Here is a 19528-nt window from a genome sequence, read left to right on the forward strand (position 1 = left end):
CGGGTGAAACACGACTTGCAGAGAGTGCCATTGGCGTTGGATTGGTAACTGGTGACCATTGGGGCCGGAGGTTGATTTAAGTATTTTTCCACATAAGACAGGGACGAAATGTTTGTAAGATAAGTAGGGGACACGTTTCCTCACCACTTTGGTGACACTGCTCTGTTACTACTTAGGTGCCAAAGATCTTACATCTGTTTGGATTATCAAACGCAGTACTGTATAGCGGAACTTTAAACTTACGTGCAAGTCGGCCTGTTTCATGTGTAAATCATGGTATATGCGTTGCTACGAGAATACTTACGTCGGGAGTTACGTTGCTGTGACGCGAAACCGTAATTTTCATTCATACGTTTGTGTACAAAAATATGCGCCAAATGACTTGAATTCCCAGGATGTTCCACGCCCACTAACGTGCTTACCCCACTGGCAAGTCATCACAAGAAATCACGCGTTTTGTTCCATGTCGGCACACTTGCAGGGCAATTCACACTTCCTCAGCCTATTCGAAGTGCCACTTCACCTTTGCGAAATTCCGAAGCACCAGTCTAGACGGTTTACCCGGCCGCGTTTCAGCTGCACAAACTCTGGAATCAGCAGCCTGTCCGCCTGCATTGGATCGGGGCTTGATCAGCGCCCCGGGCGCGTCTCGCTCGGTCATCGGTCGAGGGCTTGATGGAGCATGGGGCTGGATCGCCCACTTGGCACCGGCCGGAGCTGCGGGGTGGCACTGCCGCCTGTCATGCTAATGGGTCATGACACCCGGCCGCCCACTGCTGAATCAACTCGATCGCCAGATGGAAATACACTCGCCATTTTGCGCCGGAACTAGTCACGTAAGCGAGCTAAACAACTGATCGAACTTTTGGTACAGATCAGGGTAGCTTTTTGGGCTGGCTTTTGTATAACACGTGGGGAACAGCTTGTGATGATATCTTCACCACATTTGTAATGAAGATGGTGGAATTTGCGACAGTGGGGGAAACCCAATCCGTACGCTGATATTCTGTGCTTTCAAATGTCACTTTAGCTAAGAAGCGAACTCCGCGTGCACGTCTCCCCAGTAGCAGTGACATCCACAGCTCGGAACGTTAGTCTATGGGATGCTTCACTTTGGTGGGTTATTTCATCTCTTGGTTCCACTTGTTCCTTTCTCTTGTATTGGGAATGCCATAACACGGGAAAAGTGCTGGATACGTGGCCGAGTGGTTGTGGATCACAGGCGCAAAACCAACAGTCCTCCAGCAACACAATGTTCCGCTAGAACCAGTATGATGCAGTGCGACGCCAACGAGATGAGCAATCCGGCCATCGTAAAGTGGTGGAAGCATCGCTTTTGTAGGCCATTCGTGACATAAACCTGATCCAATAACCCAACTGCTGGCCTTATCGCATATTGACACCAATGTTAAACACATCACGTCATTGGTCACTTTGGCTGGAGCAATGAAGGAAGGGTGACTGAATAAGAACAGCAGGACACCTTAGCGCGGAAAACATGATAAACTTGCCGATGCGTATTTCATCTCACAGCCGAAAGCGTTTCACCAGGAGCGACACATCCAGGCCCAGTCGCTGGAACTGGCCCGCAATCCTGACCAGTCTCTCCTGATCACGCTTATCCAGCATCACCTTCACCACGTGAAACCTTTCCGCCCCAGAGAGGTGTTCCAGCAGCCGTTGGCAGCACTCCGCCCCGTCTTCCTTCAGCATCACCTCCAGCACGCACCTGATGATGATGGACAAAGTGCCGGCGTCGAGCTCGGAGCCGAACACGTCCTTCAGCTGGTGAGGCGCCACCGTGCGCAGCAGGTCCGCGTAGGGCGCCAGGGAGCTGCAGGACCGCAGAGCCCGCCAGCGACGCATGAACTCGTACGGCCTCCAGCAGCGCGGCTGGGGACGCGATGGCTCCCGCGCGGCTTCACAGGCAGCAGCATGGGGCTGATGCCCGACAGGTTCCACGGTCGCCGTGCAGCTGGGAGGGGAACGTGCTGTCGCTCGAGTCGACAGAACCTCCATTGCCGATGAATATTGGTGGGACGAGCGTGACTCACAGACGCCTTGATCGCTCCCGTCCACAGCTAAAGGCGGTTGATTTGTCGGCATTTGCGATCGCTCCCCATGCACCGGGCGAAGGTTGGATTTGTTGTCCTCCGTTCTTATATTACATTGGTTATCGCCCGCATTTATCTCATGGATGAACATTTTATTGCCATCGTTGGTATTGCTGTTAGCCTGGGTTACCACTTCGTCTCCCTCGGTACCCTTCGCCTTCTTCGTCTTTTGGTGTTTGTCGTAGATATTTGGATTGCAAACATGAGCCTCAGCGGCATCACCTACACCACGTGATAGTCTTGAGGCGTGCCTGTCATTAGGTCCAACATCACTTAAGTCAGCACAATTTCCAGATTGCTCTACAATCGAGTCGACTTCTTGTATCAACATTTTCTTCCTGGATTTCTCACTTCCAATGATACACTTCTCCACCTCGCCAATGTACTTTTTAGCCTGCACATTATTCGGCTCAAGCTGCAGCACCTGCTGGAAGTCCAGCCTGGCTTTGATCCAGTCCTTCGCCATCTGCCTGGCGATGCCTCTGCGCAGGAGTGCCTTGACGTTGTTGGGCTCTCTGCGCAGGACAGAGCCGCAGTCCATCAGCGCCGAGCCGTGCTTCTTCAGCTTCAGATTGGCCTGGGCGCGGTTGTTGTACGCCGCCACGGTCGGGCTGGCGTGAATGCTCCTCGTGTAGTAGACAGCTGCTCTGGCGAAGTCACCACTGCGGAAGTACTCGTTGCCCTTCTCTCTCTCCCTCAGCGCAAGGGCTGCTCTCTCCGGCTCGCTGAGCCCCTTCACGTCCGGCTGATCGTCGATGGCAGGGTCGTTCCGTTCCGGAAGCGTCGCAGGTTGCTGAGGTGTATCCGAGTCCTCCAACAGCTTCAGCTGCGCCTCCACATCGTACCGATCCCAGGCGGCATAGTCGTACGAAGAAATTCGGGCCGCTTTCGGGTCGGCCGGCTTCTGCTCTTCCCTCGCCGTGGTTAGCTGCACTGTGCCACGCACTGGAGGGAGCTGGCCATCGTTGCTGTCGATCTTCTCCGCATGGGCGGATTTGAGATCTGCGTCGACGATGGACACCTCACTCTTCCACTGTTCCAAGTCGGAGAGAAGCTCCTTCCTTGCCTGCGAATCCAGCGTTCGAATGGCGGTCGCGGGGTGCTCGGATCGCAGGAGTGGGCTGTTCGGCTTCAGACTTCTGAGCCTGTCTTCAGTGAAACGGCTGAGATCGGGGTACACTCCCTCCTGTCCCGACCGCAGTACGAGCAGGATCTTCTCTACGACTTTTGCGTCTTTGCAGTTCCCAACATATTTATAATCAAGTTGTTCTATATCTAAGCCGTGCTTCGCGCGCAATGACTCGGCTTTGGGCTCGTTTACCACCATCGCTAGGAACGTGGAACACTCGGGAACAAGTGCCTGTGAGATCACACAGGTACACGGAGATAGGCACCGTGCCGTCGCGGTCCTTTTCTACCTAACCAACCAAATCACCGGCTTGGCAAAAACATGGGACTTCTTGGCATGCCGAAAGGGCCACACAGCGGTGATCTGTTTTATGCGCCCCCACTTCCGGCAGCAGGCTGATTGCGGTAACGGGATGACCACATAACGTCGATCACTTCTCACCACACAGCACTGAAGGTTCTCTACAGCTCGCCAGCGAACCAACGAACGCCAGCATCAAACCCACGTTCACGCGAACTGCCCGCAATCGATCAAACATCGGTGGTAACGCCGAAACAGCTGCGCGCAATGCACAAAGGCGGATATTGGTAAGATCCAATCTTAATGTGGACGAATGGCTGAAACTACCACACCTTTCAAGAAGAGACTGGCACGAATAGAAGCCTATAACTGTCTTGAATAAACGGATCACAAAACTCAACGGTGTCCAAAACGGACGCTTTGTTTACGTCAAGTTCCATGCACAAGCCGCTGTGGTTGCTATGACAACTAAAAGCGCTGCCATATTTTCATGACGTGGAAAGTATTCCCTTTGAATGGATTAGCATGACAGTACGGACCACAGTGCGATTGAGACACTTTTTGCCTATTTGGAGCAGCTTGGCCACTACTTTTCCTGACCTGAAGCCTGCTTTAACGACTTGAATGTAAATAAGAGACAAATGCGTACAATTTTGACATGGGAAGTAACTTCCCGCGCTTTTACTTCAAATCCGGTTGCACAGACTAAGGAGTAACTAGGTAACATTTCGCCCGCAAACGTCTACTAGTTACGGGAAAATTTGAGATAAGGAGTGTTTCCATGTTCTACCAGGCACCCATCGGGTTCCATCAGCGCAGCTGCCTTTGCCATGGAAAAGACATTCACATCGAGCCGAAATGAATTTAAAAGATGCTCTGTCTCGTGGTAAAATAAATCGCGATGATCACAGAGGGACCGGCGCACGGCCAGACAAGATCAGTGAAGCGGAACATTTAGACCGAGAGCCAACCTGCAGTGGGATACCACTGAGCTCTGAAGCGATGCCAGCATATCAAGCGTGGAATTTGTACGTAGGGCAGACGTTGTACGCGTATGCGGGAAAATGAATGCAATGGAAGTTCACACCGTAACCTTGTAGGCATCAAAAACAGGTGCCAACAAGTGTGAGGCATAAATTAGGTAGGCGGGTGTGAAAATATGTCTCTTTTCCACATGTCGCGAATTTCGCGAGATCATGACATTTGCACAGCAATTGACATCTGTCTTGCCATGGCACGGACAAACGTGATGTGAGTTCACAAATTGCGCAACATAGGGTAAGGATAAAGTCAGCTATTTCAGTGAACTTTTGTATTTTAGATGCGTTTAGCCTACACACGTATCAGGCACAGGGAAGCTCAGGATATGAACCCACGAACCACATAGCTTTGGTCGATAATATAGCCGTGGGCAGTGGAACAGTGTCAAGAGTTGTAGGACATCTGTATTTCAATGAAATAAAAAGTTGCCACTTTTCTATGACTGGATCTTCAGACAGATCAAAAATTTATTGCTGATTTAACCCGTACATAAAGACACCTTTCATGTAGCTGTAGCAATGATGTATAATTTATTACAGGCATCCAAAAGTTTGGGCCCAGGCAACGACATGGCTGCTCTGGCAACGAACGCATGCATTGACATTGACGTTGCTGAAAGTAATTCAGCCTCGGCATTTTACGATTTACCTCGGTGAGGTGGTGCCAGGCTTATGAAACCGGCGGAGTTAAGGAAGCAAGGAGTTACGCCGAAATTACGCCGGTCAGCCAGGAGGTAAGGAGCTACGCCAAAATTATTTTGGCCAGCTTGAAACACGGAGTAGCATCGCTCTTTGAAACTGGTCACAGGCTGCAGGTGTTGCTTAAAACTAATTACGCTGGAATGCCGACGGCCTCACGACTTTGAACAATAACTCCCATGATACGGCACACTGGCTTATACATGTGTTTACATTTCAAAACGCAAAATTCTACAATCTCAGAGTAAATTTCCGTAATTCTCTACTTCCATTAACTCATTTTTGGAGGTTTTTGAACAGTGCGCTAACCCGCCCACGCATATGCCCTTGTAAATGCCCTTCCCGCGGAGCATTAGCGCAACGAGGTTTGTTCGGCCCAAAACAGTCTCAATGCAACGTCAGCGTCGGATCTGCTGCGAGCCAAATCACATTTACGTTTCATATAATCCGTGCGTAATAGTATAAAAGGTGCAGCTGACCATAAGCTATCGCGCAATCATTGCATTAACCTAATTATGTGAGATTATGCCATATCAATGCACTCAAAAGCTTTGCTATTCATCGGAACTAAGCAATTAATTCATATAATATTTCCGAGTGAACGTCACGGTAATCAGCATCAAACCCCCCCCCGGTGGGCACAATGATCAAGATAAAACTCCTCCCGATGGTGATTAACTGCTGTACGGTCGGCTAGCCAGCCTCCCCTAATGGTGACCAACTGCTGTACGGTCGGCTAGCCAGCCTCCCCTAATGGTGACCAATTGCTGTACGGTCGGCTAGTCAGCCCCTCCTGATGGTGACCAACTGCTGCACGGTCGGCTAGTCAGCCCCTCCTGATGGCGACTTCCTGCTGCACGGTTGGCTAGTCAGCCACTTCCGATGGCGACCAACTGCTGCACGGTCGGTTAGTCAGCTCCTCCTGATGGTGACCAACTGCTGCATGGTCGGCTAGTCAGCCTCCCCTGATGGCGACCAACCGCTGCACGGTTGGCTAGTCAGCCCCTCCTGATGGCGACCAACTGCTGCATGGTCGGCTAGTCAGCCCCTCCTGATGGTGACCAACTGCTGCATGGTCGGCTAGTCAGCCTCCCCTGATGGTGACTTATTGCTGCACGGTTAGTAAGCCAGCCCCTTCTAATGGCGACCAACTGCTGCACGGTTGCTTAGCCAGCCCCTTTTAATGGCAACCAACTGCTGCACGGTTGCTTAGCCAGCCCCTTTTAATGGCAACCAACTGCTGCACGGCCCGTTAGTCAGTCAGTCACTCAGTCGATAAGTCATTCCGTCAGGCACTCGCTCAACAGGCATGCCGGCCGCTAATTCTTCAGAATGCTAATTCGACAGTCTCCTAATGATCTTGTCGTCAGGGATGTCGATTTTTCAGCAGAAGCTTATTGCGCTGTCCATTCGGAGTTGGGAATCAACACCTTATGAAAACAGACAATTAATGAGCATAGTGTGCAAGGGCACGGTGGATGTCGGAATAAGGAACTTCTCGCTGGGAATGCTGTCTTACGTGTAACCAGTAGGTTATTTCGTCAACATTGTGACAGCACTCGAAAAAGCTAACAGCCTCTAGCATCGTGTTTCTCGATAACGAATAAAGCAGACGGGCTTTTAGAGATGGTGTTCTGTCCAGTCTGCACAGTATGAAGGATTCAAAAGAATGTGATTTATTGGAGTGTCAGGTTTGCTGACTGGCTGATGTGTTAACACACTGAGATGCAGACCGTGTGCACAGAACATCAAGGCGAAAACACTCGGGCCTCACTTCATGCGTCAATGACAGTGAAATGTCACAACTGCAAATTATAAATGAAGACACCCTTTCGAGCTCTGCCACCCATTGCTAATGAGCAGCGAATGTGTCAACGCCTTTGTGGACTAAAGGTCTGGGAGATGTTCACGTTACCAGAATATATTGGCATGCGTATGGTTGAGACAGCCCCATGCCTGTAGCTGAGTCTTGATCGCGCCACCAAGGCGCTACAATATCTGTGCCACGCTTTCCCACTGTGACAATAGTCAGAATTTACAGAAGGCTCAAAAATGTCAAACGTTCGTCACTGTCCGTCACAGCCGTCTTGCGATGTAGCTGATCGGTCACAGTCTCCCTCGCGACCTGCCGGCCCGTCACAGCCAGCCTGCGGTCTTTCAGGCCCACAGCAGCCCTTCTGCAGCCGGGTGTGGACCCGCCGCTCGCTGTGCCGCCTGCCCCGGGACCCGCCGCGCGCAGCGCCGTCTCCTCGGGACCCGCCGCTCGCTGTGCCGCCTCCCCGGACCCGCCGCTCGCGACGCCGCCTCCCCGGACCCGCCGCTCGCGGCGTCGCCTCCCCGGACCCGCCGCTCGCGACGCCGCCTCCCCGGACCCGCCGCTCGCAGCGCCGCCTCCCCGGACCCGCCGTTCGCGACGCCGCCTCCCCGGACCCGCCGCTCGCTGTGCCGCCTCCCCGGACCCGCCGCTCGCGACGCCGCCTCCCCGGACCCGCCGCTCGTTGTGCCGCCTCCCCGGACCCGCCGTGCGCGACACAGTGCCGCCGCCCCCGGGACCATCTGCGTGCGGCGCCGCCCGGCGGGCCCGCCGCGCGCGACACAGTGCCGCCGGCCTGTCGCGAGCCGCTGACGTTTTTACGGCCTGGCTGACGGATGGCGGCGCTAAATACCCCTAATTTCCCGGGGGCTCCGGTTTCGCTGCCGGCGGCCGTCGCTGGGAAGGCGGGCCGCCGGCGCCGCCCGCCCGGCCCAGTTCGTTATCGTCGCCCGCCGTGCGGAGGGTCGCGCCAAACATCGGTGCACAAACAGGACGCGGGGCGCGCAGCCGGCCGCGGAGGAGCTACGGACCGGCCGCGGTGGCTGTGGTCGCCACCCGAGCCCTGTGTCAGCGCCGGCGCTGCCGAGCACGAGGCGGGGCGGGACGCGTGTTTATCACCAGGCGGGGGGCAGCTGTCCATTTTGAGGGGCATGCGCCGTTTCCGTTCCGTCTGAGGGATTATTTATGTGGTGCCTAAAACACGCACCACACGATAAATGTGGTGTTGTTAACAGTGGGACGTGTCAGCGAGAAATCCTGCTCGCTCCGTATTCCTCCTGGCGATGTTTGTGAATATGGCTATGGATGTGCGTTATCAATTACCCGATATTACTGATGGTTGACGCAGAAAACCGCACATGAACACGGCAGGACATGGAGATACTGGTATAGGGTGTATCGGCTACTGAGGCCAACTTGAGGACATGATGACAATGTGGAAGTTATGTCGGGAATTAAGAGGCTAACTGCCAGTGGCAAAGCAGGATTTCGCCCAGAAGGCCTTCATTTGACGGGGCAAAATTGAGATGTGCTTTTTTACCTCTCCAAGCTCGAGATCGTGTTTTGACGTCTTGTGGGGCTGCTTTTATGTTTTAGAAACCCTACGGGCGTATGAAACTCCTCCGCAACCTCTAATTGGGTGAGGGTTCGGGGTACGGACCCAAAAGCCCCCTTCGCTATGCCAGCACTAACCGGCTAATAAGACGTTTCGCATGTTTTAAAACCGAATGTAAGTTTCGTGTGGTGATAGTGAGATGGCCGTGGTTGGATGAGACGGATGGCTCATGTCTACCCACTATCTCGTGGGACTATTATTTCGACGTTTTTCAACGTATTGCGGCATTGGAGAGATTTAAGTGATCGGTAAAGTGACGCTTTCACCATCCTTCAGTTTTTGTTTTAAACCCCTAGTTAGCAAACTAATACCATCACGCTTCTTGGAATCACCCAAAGTGCCGCGAATTATCACAAGGCAAAAGAAAACATGGCTTTCCGGACGTGATCCGCAGGACCGGTCGTGTCTGTCAAGTGTTGAGCCTGTTATCCCAGCACCTGTCCGCCCCTCCCCCGGCCGTCGTCGGCGGCCCGCGCAGGATGTTTGCCGGCGTGCAAGGCCTTCCGGCGGCGCGCCCTGGCCTGCAGCGGCGGCGGGGGCGGCCCGCCGGCGCCGACGACAGACCATCGATCGCCGCTGTCCGGCGCCGCCGGCCGCTCATGATCGGCCGTCGTTTGTTGTTGCGCCCGCAGCAGCGCGCGCGAGTCAACAGCGCGCGCCGGCCGCCGGCCGCCCGTCGAACGGCCGCTTTGAACTGTCAATACGGCCCGTCTGCCCGTCAGGCGGCCGCGATAAAACTGGGGCCGCAGCCAGATCAAAAGGCCGACCGCGCCGCGCCGGCCGCGCAGTTTGACATGATGCTAAAGATGCTGCCGGCGCGCGCCGCCGCCGCCGCAGGAAAAACACACGCCGGCTATAATTATCTGGCCGTGCGAGCTGTCCCACCGCTCCGGCGGCCGACACGGGACTGTGTCGTCCAGGTCACACCAGTTCCGCCCGCTCCCCATGGCATCTTTGTATTTGCTCATTGGTGTATGTACATCAGTGTAAATTGATGTTTTTTTGTTTGGGCTTTCAATTCCGTTTTGATGGCCGCCCCAAAGCAATATTTGCATTAGCATCTGCCTGCGTCACCTCTGCTCTCTCCAGCGCCCCTGCACCAATTTCGTGCACGTGCCGCCCACCAGCGCGGGCGCGCCGCCGCTCCGCTCCTACGCTCTGCCCCGTGCTCCACGGCTCTGCCCTCGCCCGGCAGCCAAGCGGCCGCCACTACACGAGCCGACAGCGGCCGTTTAGACTAATGGCTTTGATACGATGTCAGCCGGTATTTCGCGCCGCGATTGGCTGGCTGAAATGTTGCCGCGTCTCCTGACCGGGATGTGAGGATGCCCTCCTAGGATGCTCGGAAGCAGTGTCAAAGCGTTCGGGGTAGAGCTAATGTGTCCCTGGGACTGAGTCAGAGTGCCCGGCTGATGGGACAGAGCACTCAGGGAGCTAAGACAGAGCACTCCGGGAGCTGACTCAAGAGTGTTTCAGGAGCTGAGCAGAGCGTTCTAGAAGCTGAGTCAGAGCACCCCGGGGGCTGAGTAGAGCACTCCGGGAGCTGAGTAGAGCACTCCGGGAGCTGAGTAGAGCACTCCGGGAGCTGGGTCAGAGCACTCTGGGAGCTGAGTCAGAGCACTCTGGGAGCCATGTAGGAGCACCCTCGTAGCGCGTCGGCGGAGCCCGGGCGCTGCTGCTGCGGCGTGGCACCGCACGTTTGACGGAGTTGTCGATGCTGGCGCAGCACTACAGCCCGGCCGTCACGGAAGCCCCAGGTGAAACATCATCGGCGGTGTTAACATGGCGGCCGATCATGGCGGTGACATGACGAGCACCACAACTGGCGGCGCGGAGCGAGGCAGCGGCGACGCCGACAGGGCCGCCTGCCATGCGCCGCGACGACCGGGGCAAGGTGGTCGGCACGGCCGCGTGCCATGTGCCGCGACGACCGGGGCAAGGTGGTCGGCACGGCCGCGTGCCATGTGCCGCGACGACCGGGACAAGGTGGCCGGCACTGTCGCGTGCCATGTGCCCCGGCGGTCGGGACAAGGTGGCCGGCACGGCCGCGTGCCACGTGCCGCGACGGTCGGGACAAGGTGGCCGGCACGGGGTGCGGAGGCCACAGCAGCTGGGTCAATAAACACCAGCTGGAGCAGAAGCCGCCGCTGTGGTGTTTCAACGAGCTGGTTAATCCAGCCTTAGTTTGTGTTTGCAGTCACTCAGGCAGATAGCCGGATGGAGGTCTCGTGAGGAATGGCTATGTCATGGAATATCCTGTGATGGTGATGTTAACGGAACTATAAGAATGTTCCTGCTCAGACAATGCACGACAAAAGATGAATATCGCATGACGGCAAAGCCTCTGAGAAACTTATTGAAGTGGAAGCGGCGAGCGAACGCGGTTTCGGCCACATTTCTTTCCGTGCAGTGTTCAGGCGCTTGTGCTAACTTCTCCCAAGATGGGTACCCTCCCTCCAGTACATACACCGTCACTGGGAAAAGCGATACCTATTTCATCACTCGAGCAGCGCAAGCGGGTGCACAGCACATGCAGCAGGAGGTCTGGGTCGTGTCGTGACTCAAACACGATTGCTCTTGAAGGGGCTCACCAAAGGAAGCCGCAGGGCCACCTCGCGATCAAAGCAGCGGTGATTGCTGATTACTTAAGAAATACCCACTCGTCAAAATGAATGATTCATAGACATCAATGTTAGTTTGCAAAACAACCGATCGGCCGCCTAAAGCAAGAAGAAAGGAAGTAATTTCCGGGCTTACACAAAGAAGTGCCACACATTCCTGCTGGTATCTGCGAGCATCACGTGTGCCTGGCATCATGAAAACTGGATGCAGGGCCGGACCCATCCCGTGGATTCCCGAACTGGACGCCTGCGACGGTACCACATCCATGGCAAACCCTCCAAATGGTTCACGACTATGAGGAGGCTTCTTACGACCCTCCCTCCCTTCCTACGCTCCCTCAAAACTCTTCCTCACCTCAGATCGACTCCACCTCTCGCCCGCCCGCACGTCTCGCCCGAGAGACCGAGCGAGCTTGATTCACCCGCCGCGCGCGGCCGACGAGCGGGCGGTGCGGCTTTGAAGTGCCGCCGGAGCATCCCCCGGAGAGGGCAGGCCGCTTTTTCGACGCGACTGTCAGCTCTGATCGGCGCGAGCAACTGTCGGCGGGGGTCGGTGCCGCACATGCCGGGCTGCTGGAGGCCGGCCGTCGCCCGAGGCCAGCGCTGACCCGCGCCGCGAGCGGGCCCGTCGACGTCGACGATACAATGGCGTCGGCGTCGGCGACGGCGCGGCCGGCGCGCGCCGCGCTAATTCAGGAGGCTTCGCCCGTAGATTAACAGGCAATTAAACGGATTTACGAACGCAAATGTTGTGCCCGCCTGCCAAGACGGCCGGCTCCCACGGGCGCTGTTGGAGCGACGGACGGGTTTTTCAGCCGTTGGGAGCCATCGCAGCGGCAGTGTCGGGTTTCATGATGCGTCGTGTCGGACAGAACAAACTCTGCAAAGCGGTAATGACGCGATAAACTGCTGATCACCAAGTAGGCCGGTGAGTTGTAGGGTTCAGCTGCTTCAGCTCGTACAGCAATGCCAACAAGCATGAATGCTGCTGGGGCGCTGCGATGAAAACGTGCGTAGGGAAACCAGGCTGTCAAGTCTGATTTTATGGCTGCGCAAAGTCAGCCTGATTAAGTTGTCGGTTTTCAGAGGGCCAACAGCATCATTTCACGGTTGTCTCTCCCCAAACGAGCTGCGAGCCCCACGCCCGCTAATGTTCTGGTGGCATTCAGCAGGTGCTACAGACCCCAAACACGCTGTGGGAAGCGAGCGACATTTCGGCTTTTTGCCCGTTACCATGTTTTGCCAATTAAAGAAGTCGGTGCGCTGTGCTGGGTAATTTGTTAATTAGCGATGAGCTCCCATGCCATTTCCCGGGGCTGGGAATGTTCCTTAAACTGCAGCAACATCGTATGTGCGAGTGATTTCAATGACATGCCTGTTCCACGGCAACCAAGTTAAGAATGCATCGCAAAAGTTGACATTTGAGATCAAATATGCTGAAGCTCCAGCGTGTATCATGCAATCATCGGTAATGTCATAGGTACTTTGATCAAATGCTTACGGTGTCGCGGTGGCAGCGTGTCATTCTATAGAGAAGTGCTATGTGTAGCCAGTCTTTATTAGATAAATATTCAAACCGATTCAAAAGAAGTAACTCATTACCATGTGTGTTAGGCACCGCGTTGCTCCACTAAAGGAAGCTCAGATATTTATCACAAAATATCCATGATCTCAAGCAAAACGGTCGGATGCCAATTCCTGTGTGTTGTCTGGAAAATGGGTAGAAAAAATGTAGCATAGGCCTCTAATTCATGTGATATTTTTGCAATTATCGCCTCTCTTCACAGGCGTTTTTTGTTCGGCAAAGTTTTGATTTAAATGGGAAAGCGTCACATCCAGAAGCCATAGAAAAAAAACATCTGCTACTGACGCTTGAGGATCATTTTGCCGCCAAAGATGACGAAAGAAAGCAGACCTAGCTAACACAAATTAAACCATTGGCATATAACTTCAACTGATGTATGGTCTAAAGGGGGATGGTAGCTGCAAGCAGCATGAGCTGAAACATTTAAAAAAGTTCGGGTTCCAAATGTAACTTGTAGGTCCTATTTTTACTTGCAAAGCTATAGACGTAATGCTAAGTTCCTGATTGGAAGATTCAGTCCAGAATCAGTCCCCTGAAATTTGGGAGATGCAGCTGCATCCTCACCTAAGAACAAAGTTACACCCATGCAAAGAGCACGCGGCAATAAGCAAAACGCAGTGTAGCCGGCAGCCCAACTGCTCCGAAGCTATTGGTTGCGCGTCCGCCGGTAGCTAATCAGATGACGGAGGCTTGAGAGAGGCTGAAGCACCAAACCAAAGCCTCAAACCGCTACAAAAATACACCAGCCCCAGAGGCGGTGCCACAAATACACCAACCCCAGAGGCGGTGCCGCAGATACACCAACCCCAGAGGCGGTGCCACAAAATACACCAACCCCAGAGGTGGTGCCACAAATACACCAACCCCAGAGGCGGTTCCACAAAATACACCAACCCCAGAGCCGGTGCCACAAACACACCAACCCCAGAGGCGGTGCCACAAATTCACCAACCCCAGAGGCAGTGCCACAAAGATATACCAACCCCAGAGGCGGTGCCACAAAATACACCAACCCCAGAGGCGGTGCCACAAATACACCAACCCCAGAGGCGGTGCCACAAATACACCAACCCCAGAGGTGGTGCCACAAATACACCAACCCCAGAGACGGTGCCACAAATATACCAACCCCAGAGACGGTGTCACAAATATACCAACCCCAAAGGCGGTGCCACAAATACACCAACCCCAGAGGCGGTGCCACAAAGACAGCGCCGCACATGGATAAAGCTATTAACATGGGGCATTCCGCAGGATTGGGGGCCTTCGCGGTCAAAGTATGAAAAACAGGCGTGCATGAAATGCCATGATTATTGTACTTATGCGATGCATGTTGTAGCCAGACCGCTTTACGGAGTGTATGGGCAGTGGTTTTCCTTTTTTGCACGCTGGACAGGTCAGGATGTATGGTGAGCTAGACCGGGCTGGAAGCCTCCCAAACATTACGCGCTTGATTAAGCCGGTAGCTGCTTTGTAATGTGTTTTTGTGCAGGCCTAAATTTCAGCAACTGTGACGATGCGAGTTTTAGTTCAGCGCAATAGTAGCTCTCATATGGTTTTATTAAATCCAACACGTCTGCACGACTTGGCTGCGTTGCTCGAGCTTCCCGTTGGTCGGGACAAACGCCTCCTCCCAGTCACACCCTGGGTTTGCTCCCAACCGCTGAAGCGATACTTTCTTAGTCCGAAGAGGACCTCACTCCGTGCTGGATCATGGCCATGCCGTCATAATGACGACCTCCTTCCGTATCATAGACCACGAGCCGTATCATAGACTTCCAGCCGTACCACAGACTTCCACCTGTTCTACAGACCTCTTGCCGCACCACAAACCCCCAGCCGTATTACAGACCTCCAGTCTTACTACAGCCTGTCAGCCGTACCATAGAGCTCCAGCTGTGCGCAGACCTCCAGCCGTGTTACAGACCTCCTGTCACACCAAAAACCTCCAGCCATACTACAGGCCTTCAGTTGTACCACAGATCTCCAGCCCTGCCACTGGCCTCCAGCCGTACCACAGCCCTTCAGTTGTACCACAGATCTCCAACCCTACCACAGACCTCCAGCCCTACCACGGCCCTTCAGATGCACTACAGACCTTCAGCCGTACCACAGAACTACCGTACCGTAGAACTCCAGCCGAACTCCAGCCTTGGTGCCAAATATGTTTTTGGACAGCGAATTTTGGTGACGGCCGAGACGAAATAGTACAGCATCAAAACATAACATGAGGTTTGCATGCATAGATATTATGCCTCTATGGCAAACATTTCGTCACACAGCACCGCAAACGTTTCGGTAAGCACTCTTTATCCTACTCTACGGCACCATGGTATCTTTTCCGGGTAAAATATTCCATGATTTTTTGTTGGTCGGCCGACCCAGGTGACAGTTCGGCGACAAATCAGTGTATTCTCCATGGCCCGGCCAGTCGGCTGATTCGCTGTTTTTAACAGCCGACCCTCTCAGTGTCCCGAAATAGACAGTATAAAATGCTGAAAAACCTAGATATGGGGCTTCATCTGGCCGCAAAGAACATGTTTCAATCGTTGCGATGCGACTAACGTGAAGTGGGCGTTGACTTTCAATGCTCCGCAATTTTGCAAGTGGCATTCGCAAAGCTGTTAAGGGCAAGCCGTTTTGTTAAGAGCCTTTCAAAGTTTCATTGAAGTGCATATTGACGAAACAACCCGCCGGAGCATAAGAATAAATATATATTAGGCCCAATGTGTTGCTGCCCATTGCCAAATCACACAATTGAACTGCATTCATTTAGAACCACCAACCCATACTTTTAATCACGGGCGAAATTATGATCTGAAATCATTGGTCAGGTGTATGCTGTGCCATGGATATAAAAGCATGGGACACATATGATATGGGGACTAGAGCATGCAAAATGGACGGACACGAATGGTTGCGGCAGGGACGGTGACGGAAAACATGGCTGAGGTTCCTGCCGGGTTGGTCTAGTGCCCAAGCCCAATCGCGCTGGGTATGACGTTCAGGATGTGATGCGCAAGTCTAGCGTTAATCAATAACACACCGAAGTTGTTCGGAAGATCGCGTTACCTGGTAATCAGGGACACGAAAAGAGGTTACAGCCGACGACCCGACAACCTTTTGCTGGATCGTACGCAATTGCAAACATGTAAGATTTTGCAGCACCCTATCTAATGATACTACCGCACTCAGAGATGCTAGTCTGCTTACATAGTGCATGATGGCGCCGAAGGCTGTCATTGGTGAGGCGGCTCGAGTATGCTATCAACCCACGCACGTGAGGGCTACTGCGAACGATTTGCTCTCCTGATGACACCATCTATGCGAGAGGCAATGGCTAAGTTTGAATCTAAGACCGCGATCGGGTTTCTTATCTCAGGTGAGCCTCTTAGGATGACACTTTTGATAGAACAAGATATACGTCTTTTTTACTTGGACTGAAAGTTGGCATAATGTAATTTCACTGCATACTTAATTGTTATTAATTATTATCGTAAAATTGAATTAAAATAGATACAAGTAAATAAATCAATTAAATTAAAAAATTACAGTAACATAAATTTTTAAAATTATCATTGTAAAAGTATAAAAAATGTTAATATGATAAATAATTTCAAACATATGCTCAAATTGGAGGTATTCTTTCAGATCAACTTCAAGAAGGGAAGTGTTGTCAGGGGAACGAATCTGCCCACAAAGTTTCGGAGTCGGTGTGCCTGACGCGAGCCGACCGGCGACAACGCGCATATCATCGCATTTATGAGATCGAGGGTCGCACGTGGGCAGCGCGCAGGAGGGGCAGCGTGGGCAGCGCGCTCAGACATGAGCCCGGCGAGGTGTGTCCAGTTCATCTCCCGTGTTTTTACCAGTTGCCCACGCCCACCACAGCCCGCCACAGTCACCGCCGATCACATCGCGACGCGGCCCCGGCCCCGCCCCTGCCGCCGATGAGGGGCCGCGGTCCGGCCCGCCCCGACCGCCGATGAGGGTCGCGACCCGGCCCGCCCGGCCGCCGATGAGGGTCGCGATCCGGCCCGCCCCGGCCGCCGATGAGGGGCCGCGACCCGGCCCGCCTCGGCCGCCGATGAGGCCGCGACCCGGCCCGCCCCGGCCGCCGATGAGGGGCCGCGACCCGGCCCGCCCCGGCCGCCGATAAGGGGCCGCGACCCGGCCCGCCCCGGCCGCCGATGAGGGGCCGCGACCTGGCCCGCCCCGGTCGCCGATGAGACCGCGACCCGGCCCGCCTCGGCCGCCGATGAGACCGCGGCATCGGCACATTCCAGCGGCGGCGCGGCTGGACGGCCACGTGGTGGCATACCCGGCGCGCGCGCGTCGGCTCGGTGGCGCGCCGCGACGCGGCCCGCCCGCGCGCTGACGGATCGGAGGCGCGCCTGTCAAATGCAGCCGGCGGGCGGTGACGGATGGCCAGGCGACGGCGACGGTACGCCGCCGGCGGCGACAGTCGAGGCGGAGTGGGCCCACCGCCATCGGCGACCGTCGAAGCGGAGTGGGCCCACCGCCATCGGCGGCAGTCGAGGCGGAGTGGGCCCACCGCCATCGGCGGCAGTCGGCGCGGAGTGGGCCCACCGGCATCGGCGGCAGTCGAGGCGGAGTGGGCCCACCGCCATCGGCGGCAGTCGAGGCGGAAGAGGCCCGACGCCGTAGCGTGTAGTTGTGCAGCAGTCGGCTGGCACAGCGCTGCCCGTTAGTTGAGCTAGAGCTGTGAGGAGTGACTGTGAGCTGTGGCTGCGTATGTATGGCTATGAGCTGCAGTGTGGTCCATCAGCTCACCATGCCGCGATCGCGAAACAGGGATGAAGAGTGAAGGCACATCAGAGGGCTGACAAGACTGAGGCCGGCTGTACGTGCACCGAGCAAGCTGTGATACTGCATTGAGTCGTGTGTACTGCTGAATTAAAGACAATATCGCTAAACTGACGCACTTCCCAAACTCTTTGTACGCAAGAGTGCCCAAACACTTACTAAACATTTCATTAAGTTTCGGAAGTAACCGCGGGACTTAAGGGATGCATTACCATCAATCAACCCATTTATTATTACAATCAATTCATTAATCGCTTGGCACACGGAGATGGGCGAGTATTATTCCTAAAAATAAGTGGTAGCTGTCAAAATTGCAAGCGTGCTTCGGGCTACCTTGAGGTCGAACAATGGCTTTGTTAGCATCAGCATCGCGTTCTGGCGATTACAGGATGGATGACCACGACCACTCTCCAATGTTAAAGGGTGCCTATTGGGTGTTGATTGGCCTTATCGCAGTCACTAGCGTTCGGCGAAGACACGCGGGCAAGCCAGTGCTATGTGTTCGAAATCACGCATGCATGTTGATGGTGCATTTAAAGGTATATTTTCTCCGCATGTATTCGTTTGAAACGTGTTTGACCTTAGTTATCCGGTATATTACATGAACAATATCTGCAACGCAATGCTGTCTCCAGTCGGGATTCCAATTGTTTGAAAAATGACTACGGCGCCGACGTGCTCCACCATGTATGGCCAGCACGAGGGCCAGCACAGCCTTTGACCAGCACAGCCCTTGGCCAGCACAGCTCTTTGCCAGCACAGCGCTGTGGTCAGTACGGCACATCTCCCTATGCATGCTCCGCTGCTGGGGTTAGGGAAAACCAAAATATAGCGGGGAGGTCAGTTCAGCTCAATATTGTCGTACAGTGGGCTAGGCATGGACTCGTCACTCGTTCGCTCAAAGTGGGAACACACTCAGGTGATCATTTTTGTGTATTTTCGAGTCAACAAGCGTTACGGATAGCGACAAACCCGAGGCTCCAAGCAGGGTAGATGTAAATACCTCCTCCTCCAGCAACAGATCGGACTTGAGTACTCTACACACCTCCAAGACACACCCTTGAAGGTGTAACACGAAAAATGGCCTATGCGGCATCTCACTGGCACGCGCTCCCCCTTCTGTTATGCATTCGCCGACATTACTGCATCCGTGCCGACGCAGCCTGACCTCCCCTGCCCCGCCGTGGTCCGACAGAGGACGAGCTCGCCAAGGACTGTGACCAGACGGCCAAGGGCGGTGCCGTCGGCGGCGAGGCGGCGCGCAAGCGGAAGCCGCGGCGGAACCGCACCACCTTCACCTCGGCCCAGCTGGCCGCGCTCGAGCGCGTGTTCGAGCGCACCCACTACCCGGACGCGTTCGTGCGCGAGGACCTGGCGCGCCGTGTCAACCTGAGCGAGGCGCGCGTGCAGGTGAGCTGTCGCCGGGGAGGGAAGGGTGAGCAGCGAGATGACGTGACGATGGCGTGGTGAGAAGGTGTGTGACGTGGTGAGCAGTTACATCGCGAGGAGGCGGTGAGCTGGGTGAGCGGCTGGTAAGGTGGAGAGGCAGTGAGCGTATTGGAGGGCTCCGTCGGCGCTGGCTAGTATCATTCAAGGGAAGCGCAGTGTGTGACGTGGCGGGCAATGCCGAAGCATGTAAATTCACGAACTGTAAAAAGTTCACAGCGACAGCAGAACTGTTTGCACTCATTTAAACGATTACCTTATGATGTATCTGTGTGGAAACGTTGCGGGTCTTTCGGTAATGATGAAAGAAAACCAGCATGTTGTGAAGGATGTTCGCAT

At 54.5% G+C, this 19528-nt stretch overlaps 1 protein-coding gene across 1 annotated transcript in view; it reads left to right on the forward strand.

Annotated features, from left to right (window-relative positions):
* The window catches only part of LOC119103731 (paired mesoderm homeobox protein 2), a 28961-nt gene that overhangs the window by 617 nt on the left and 8816 nt on the right, over positions 1-19528 (forward strand). Inside the window, exon 2 of the mRNA XM_037227363.1 lies at positions 18939-19153. Within this exon, the coding sequence (XP_037083258.1) occupies positions 18939-19153 (215 nt within the window). The remainder of the gene's footprint in view (positions 1-18938; positions 19154-19528) is intronic.

This window comes from Pollicipes pollicipes, unplaced genomic scaffold (genome assembly GCF_011947565.3).
Source record: "Pollicipes pollicipes isolate AB1234 unplaced genomic scaffold, Ppol_2.1 Scaffold_5724;HRSCAF=6776_pilon_pilon_pilon, whole genome shotgun sequence".
In the NCBI taxonomy this organism is placed as follows: Eukaryota; Metazoa; Arthropoda; class Thecostraca; order Pollicipedomorpha; family Pollicipedidae; genus Pollicipes; species Pollicipes pollicipes.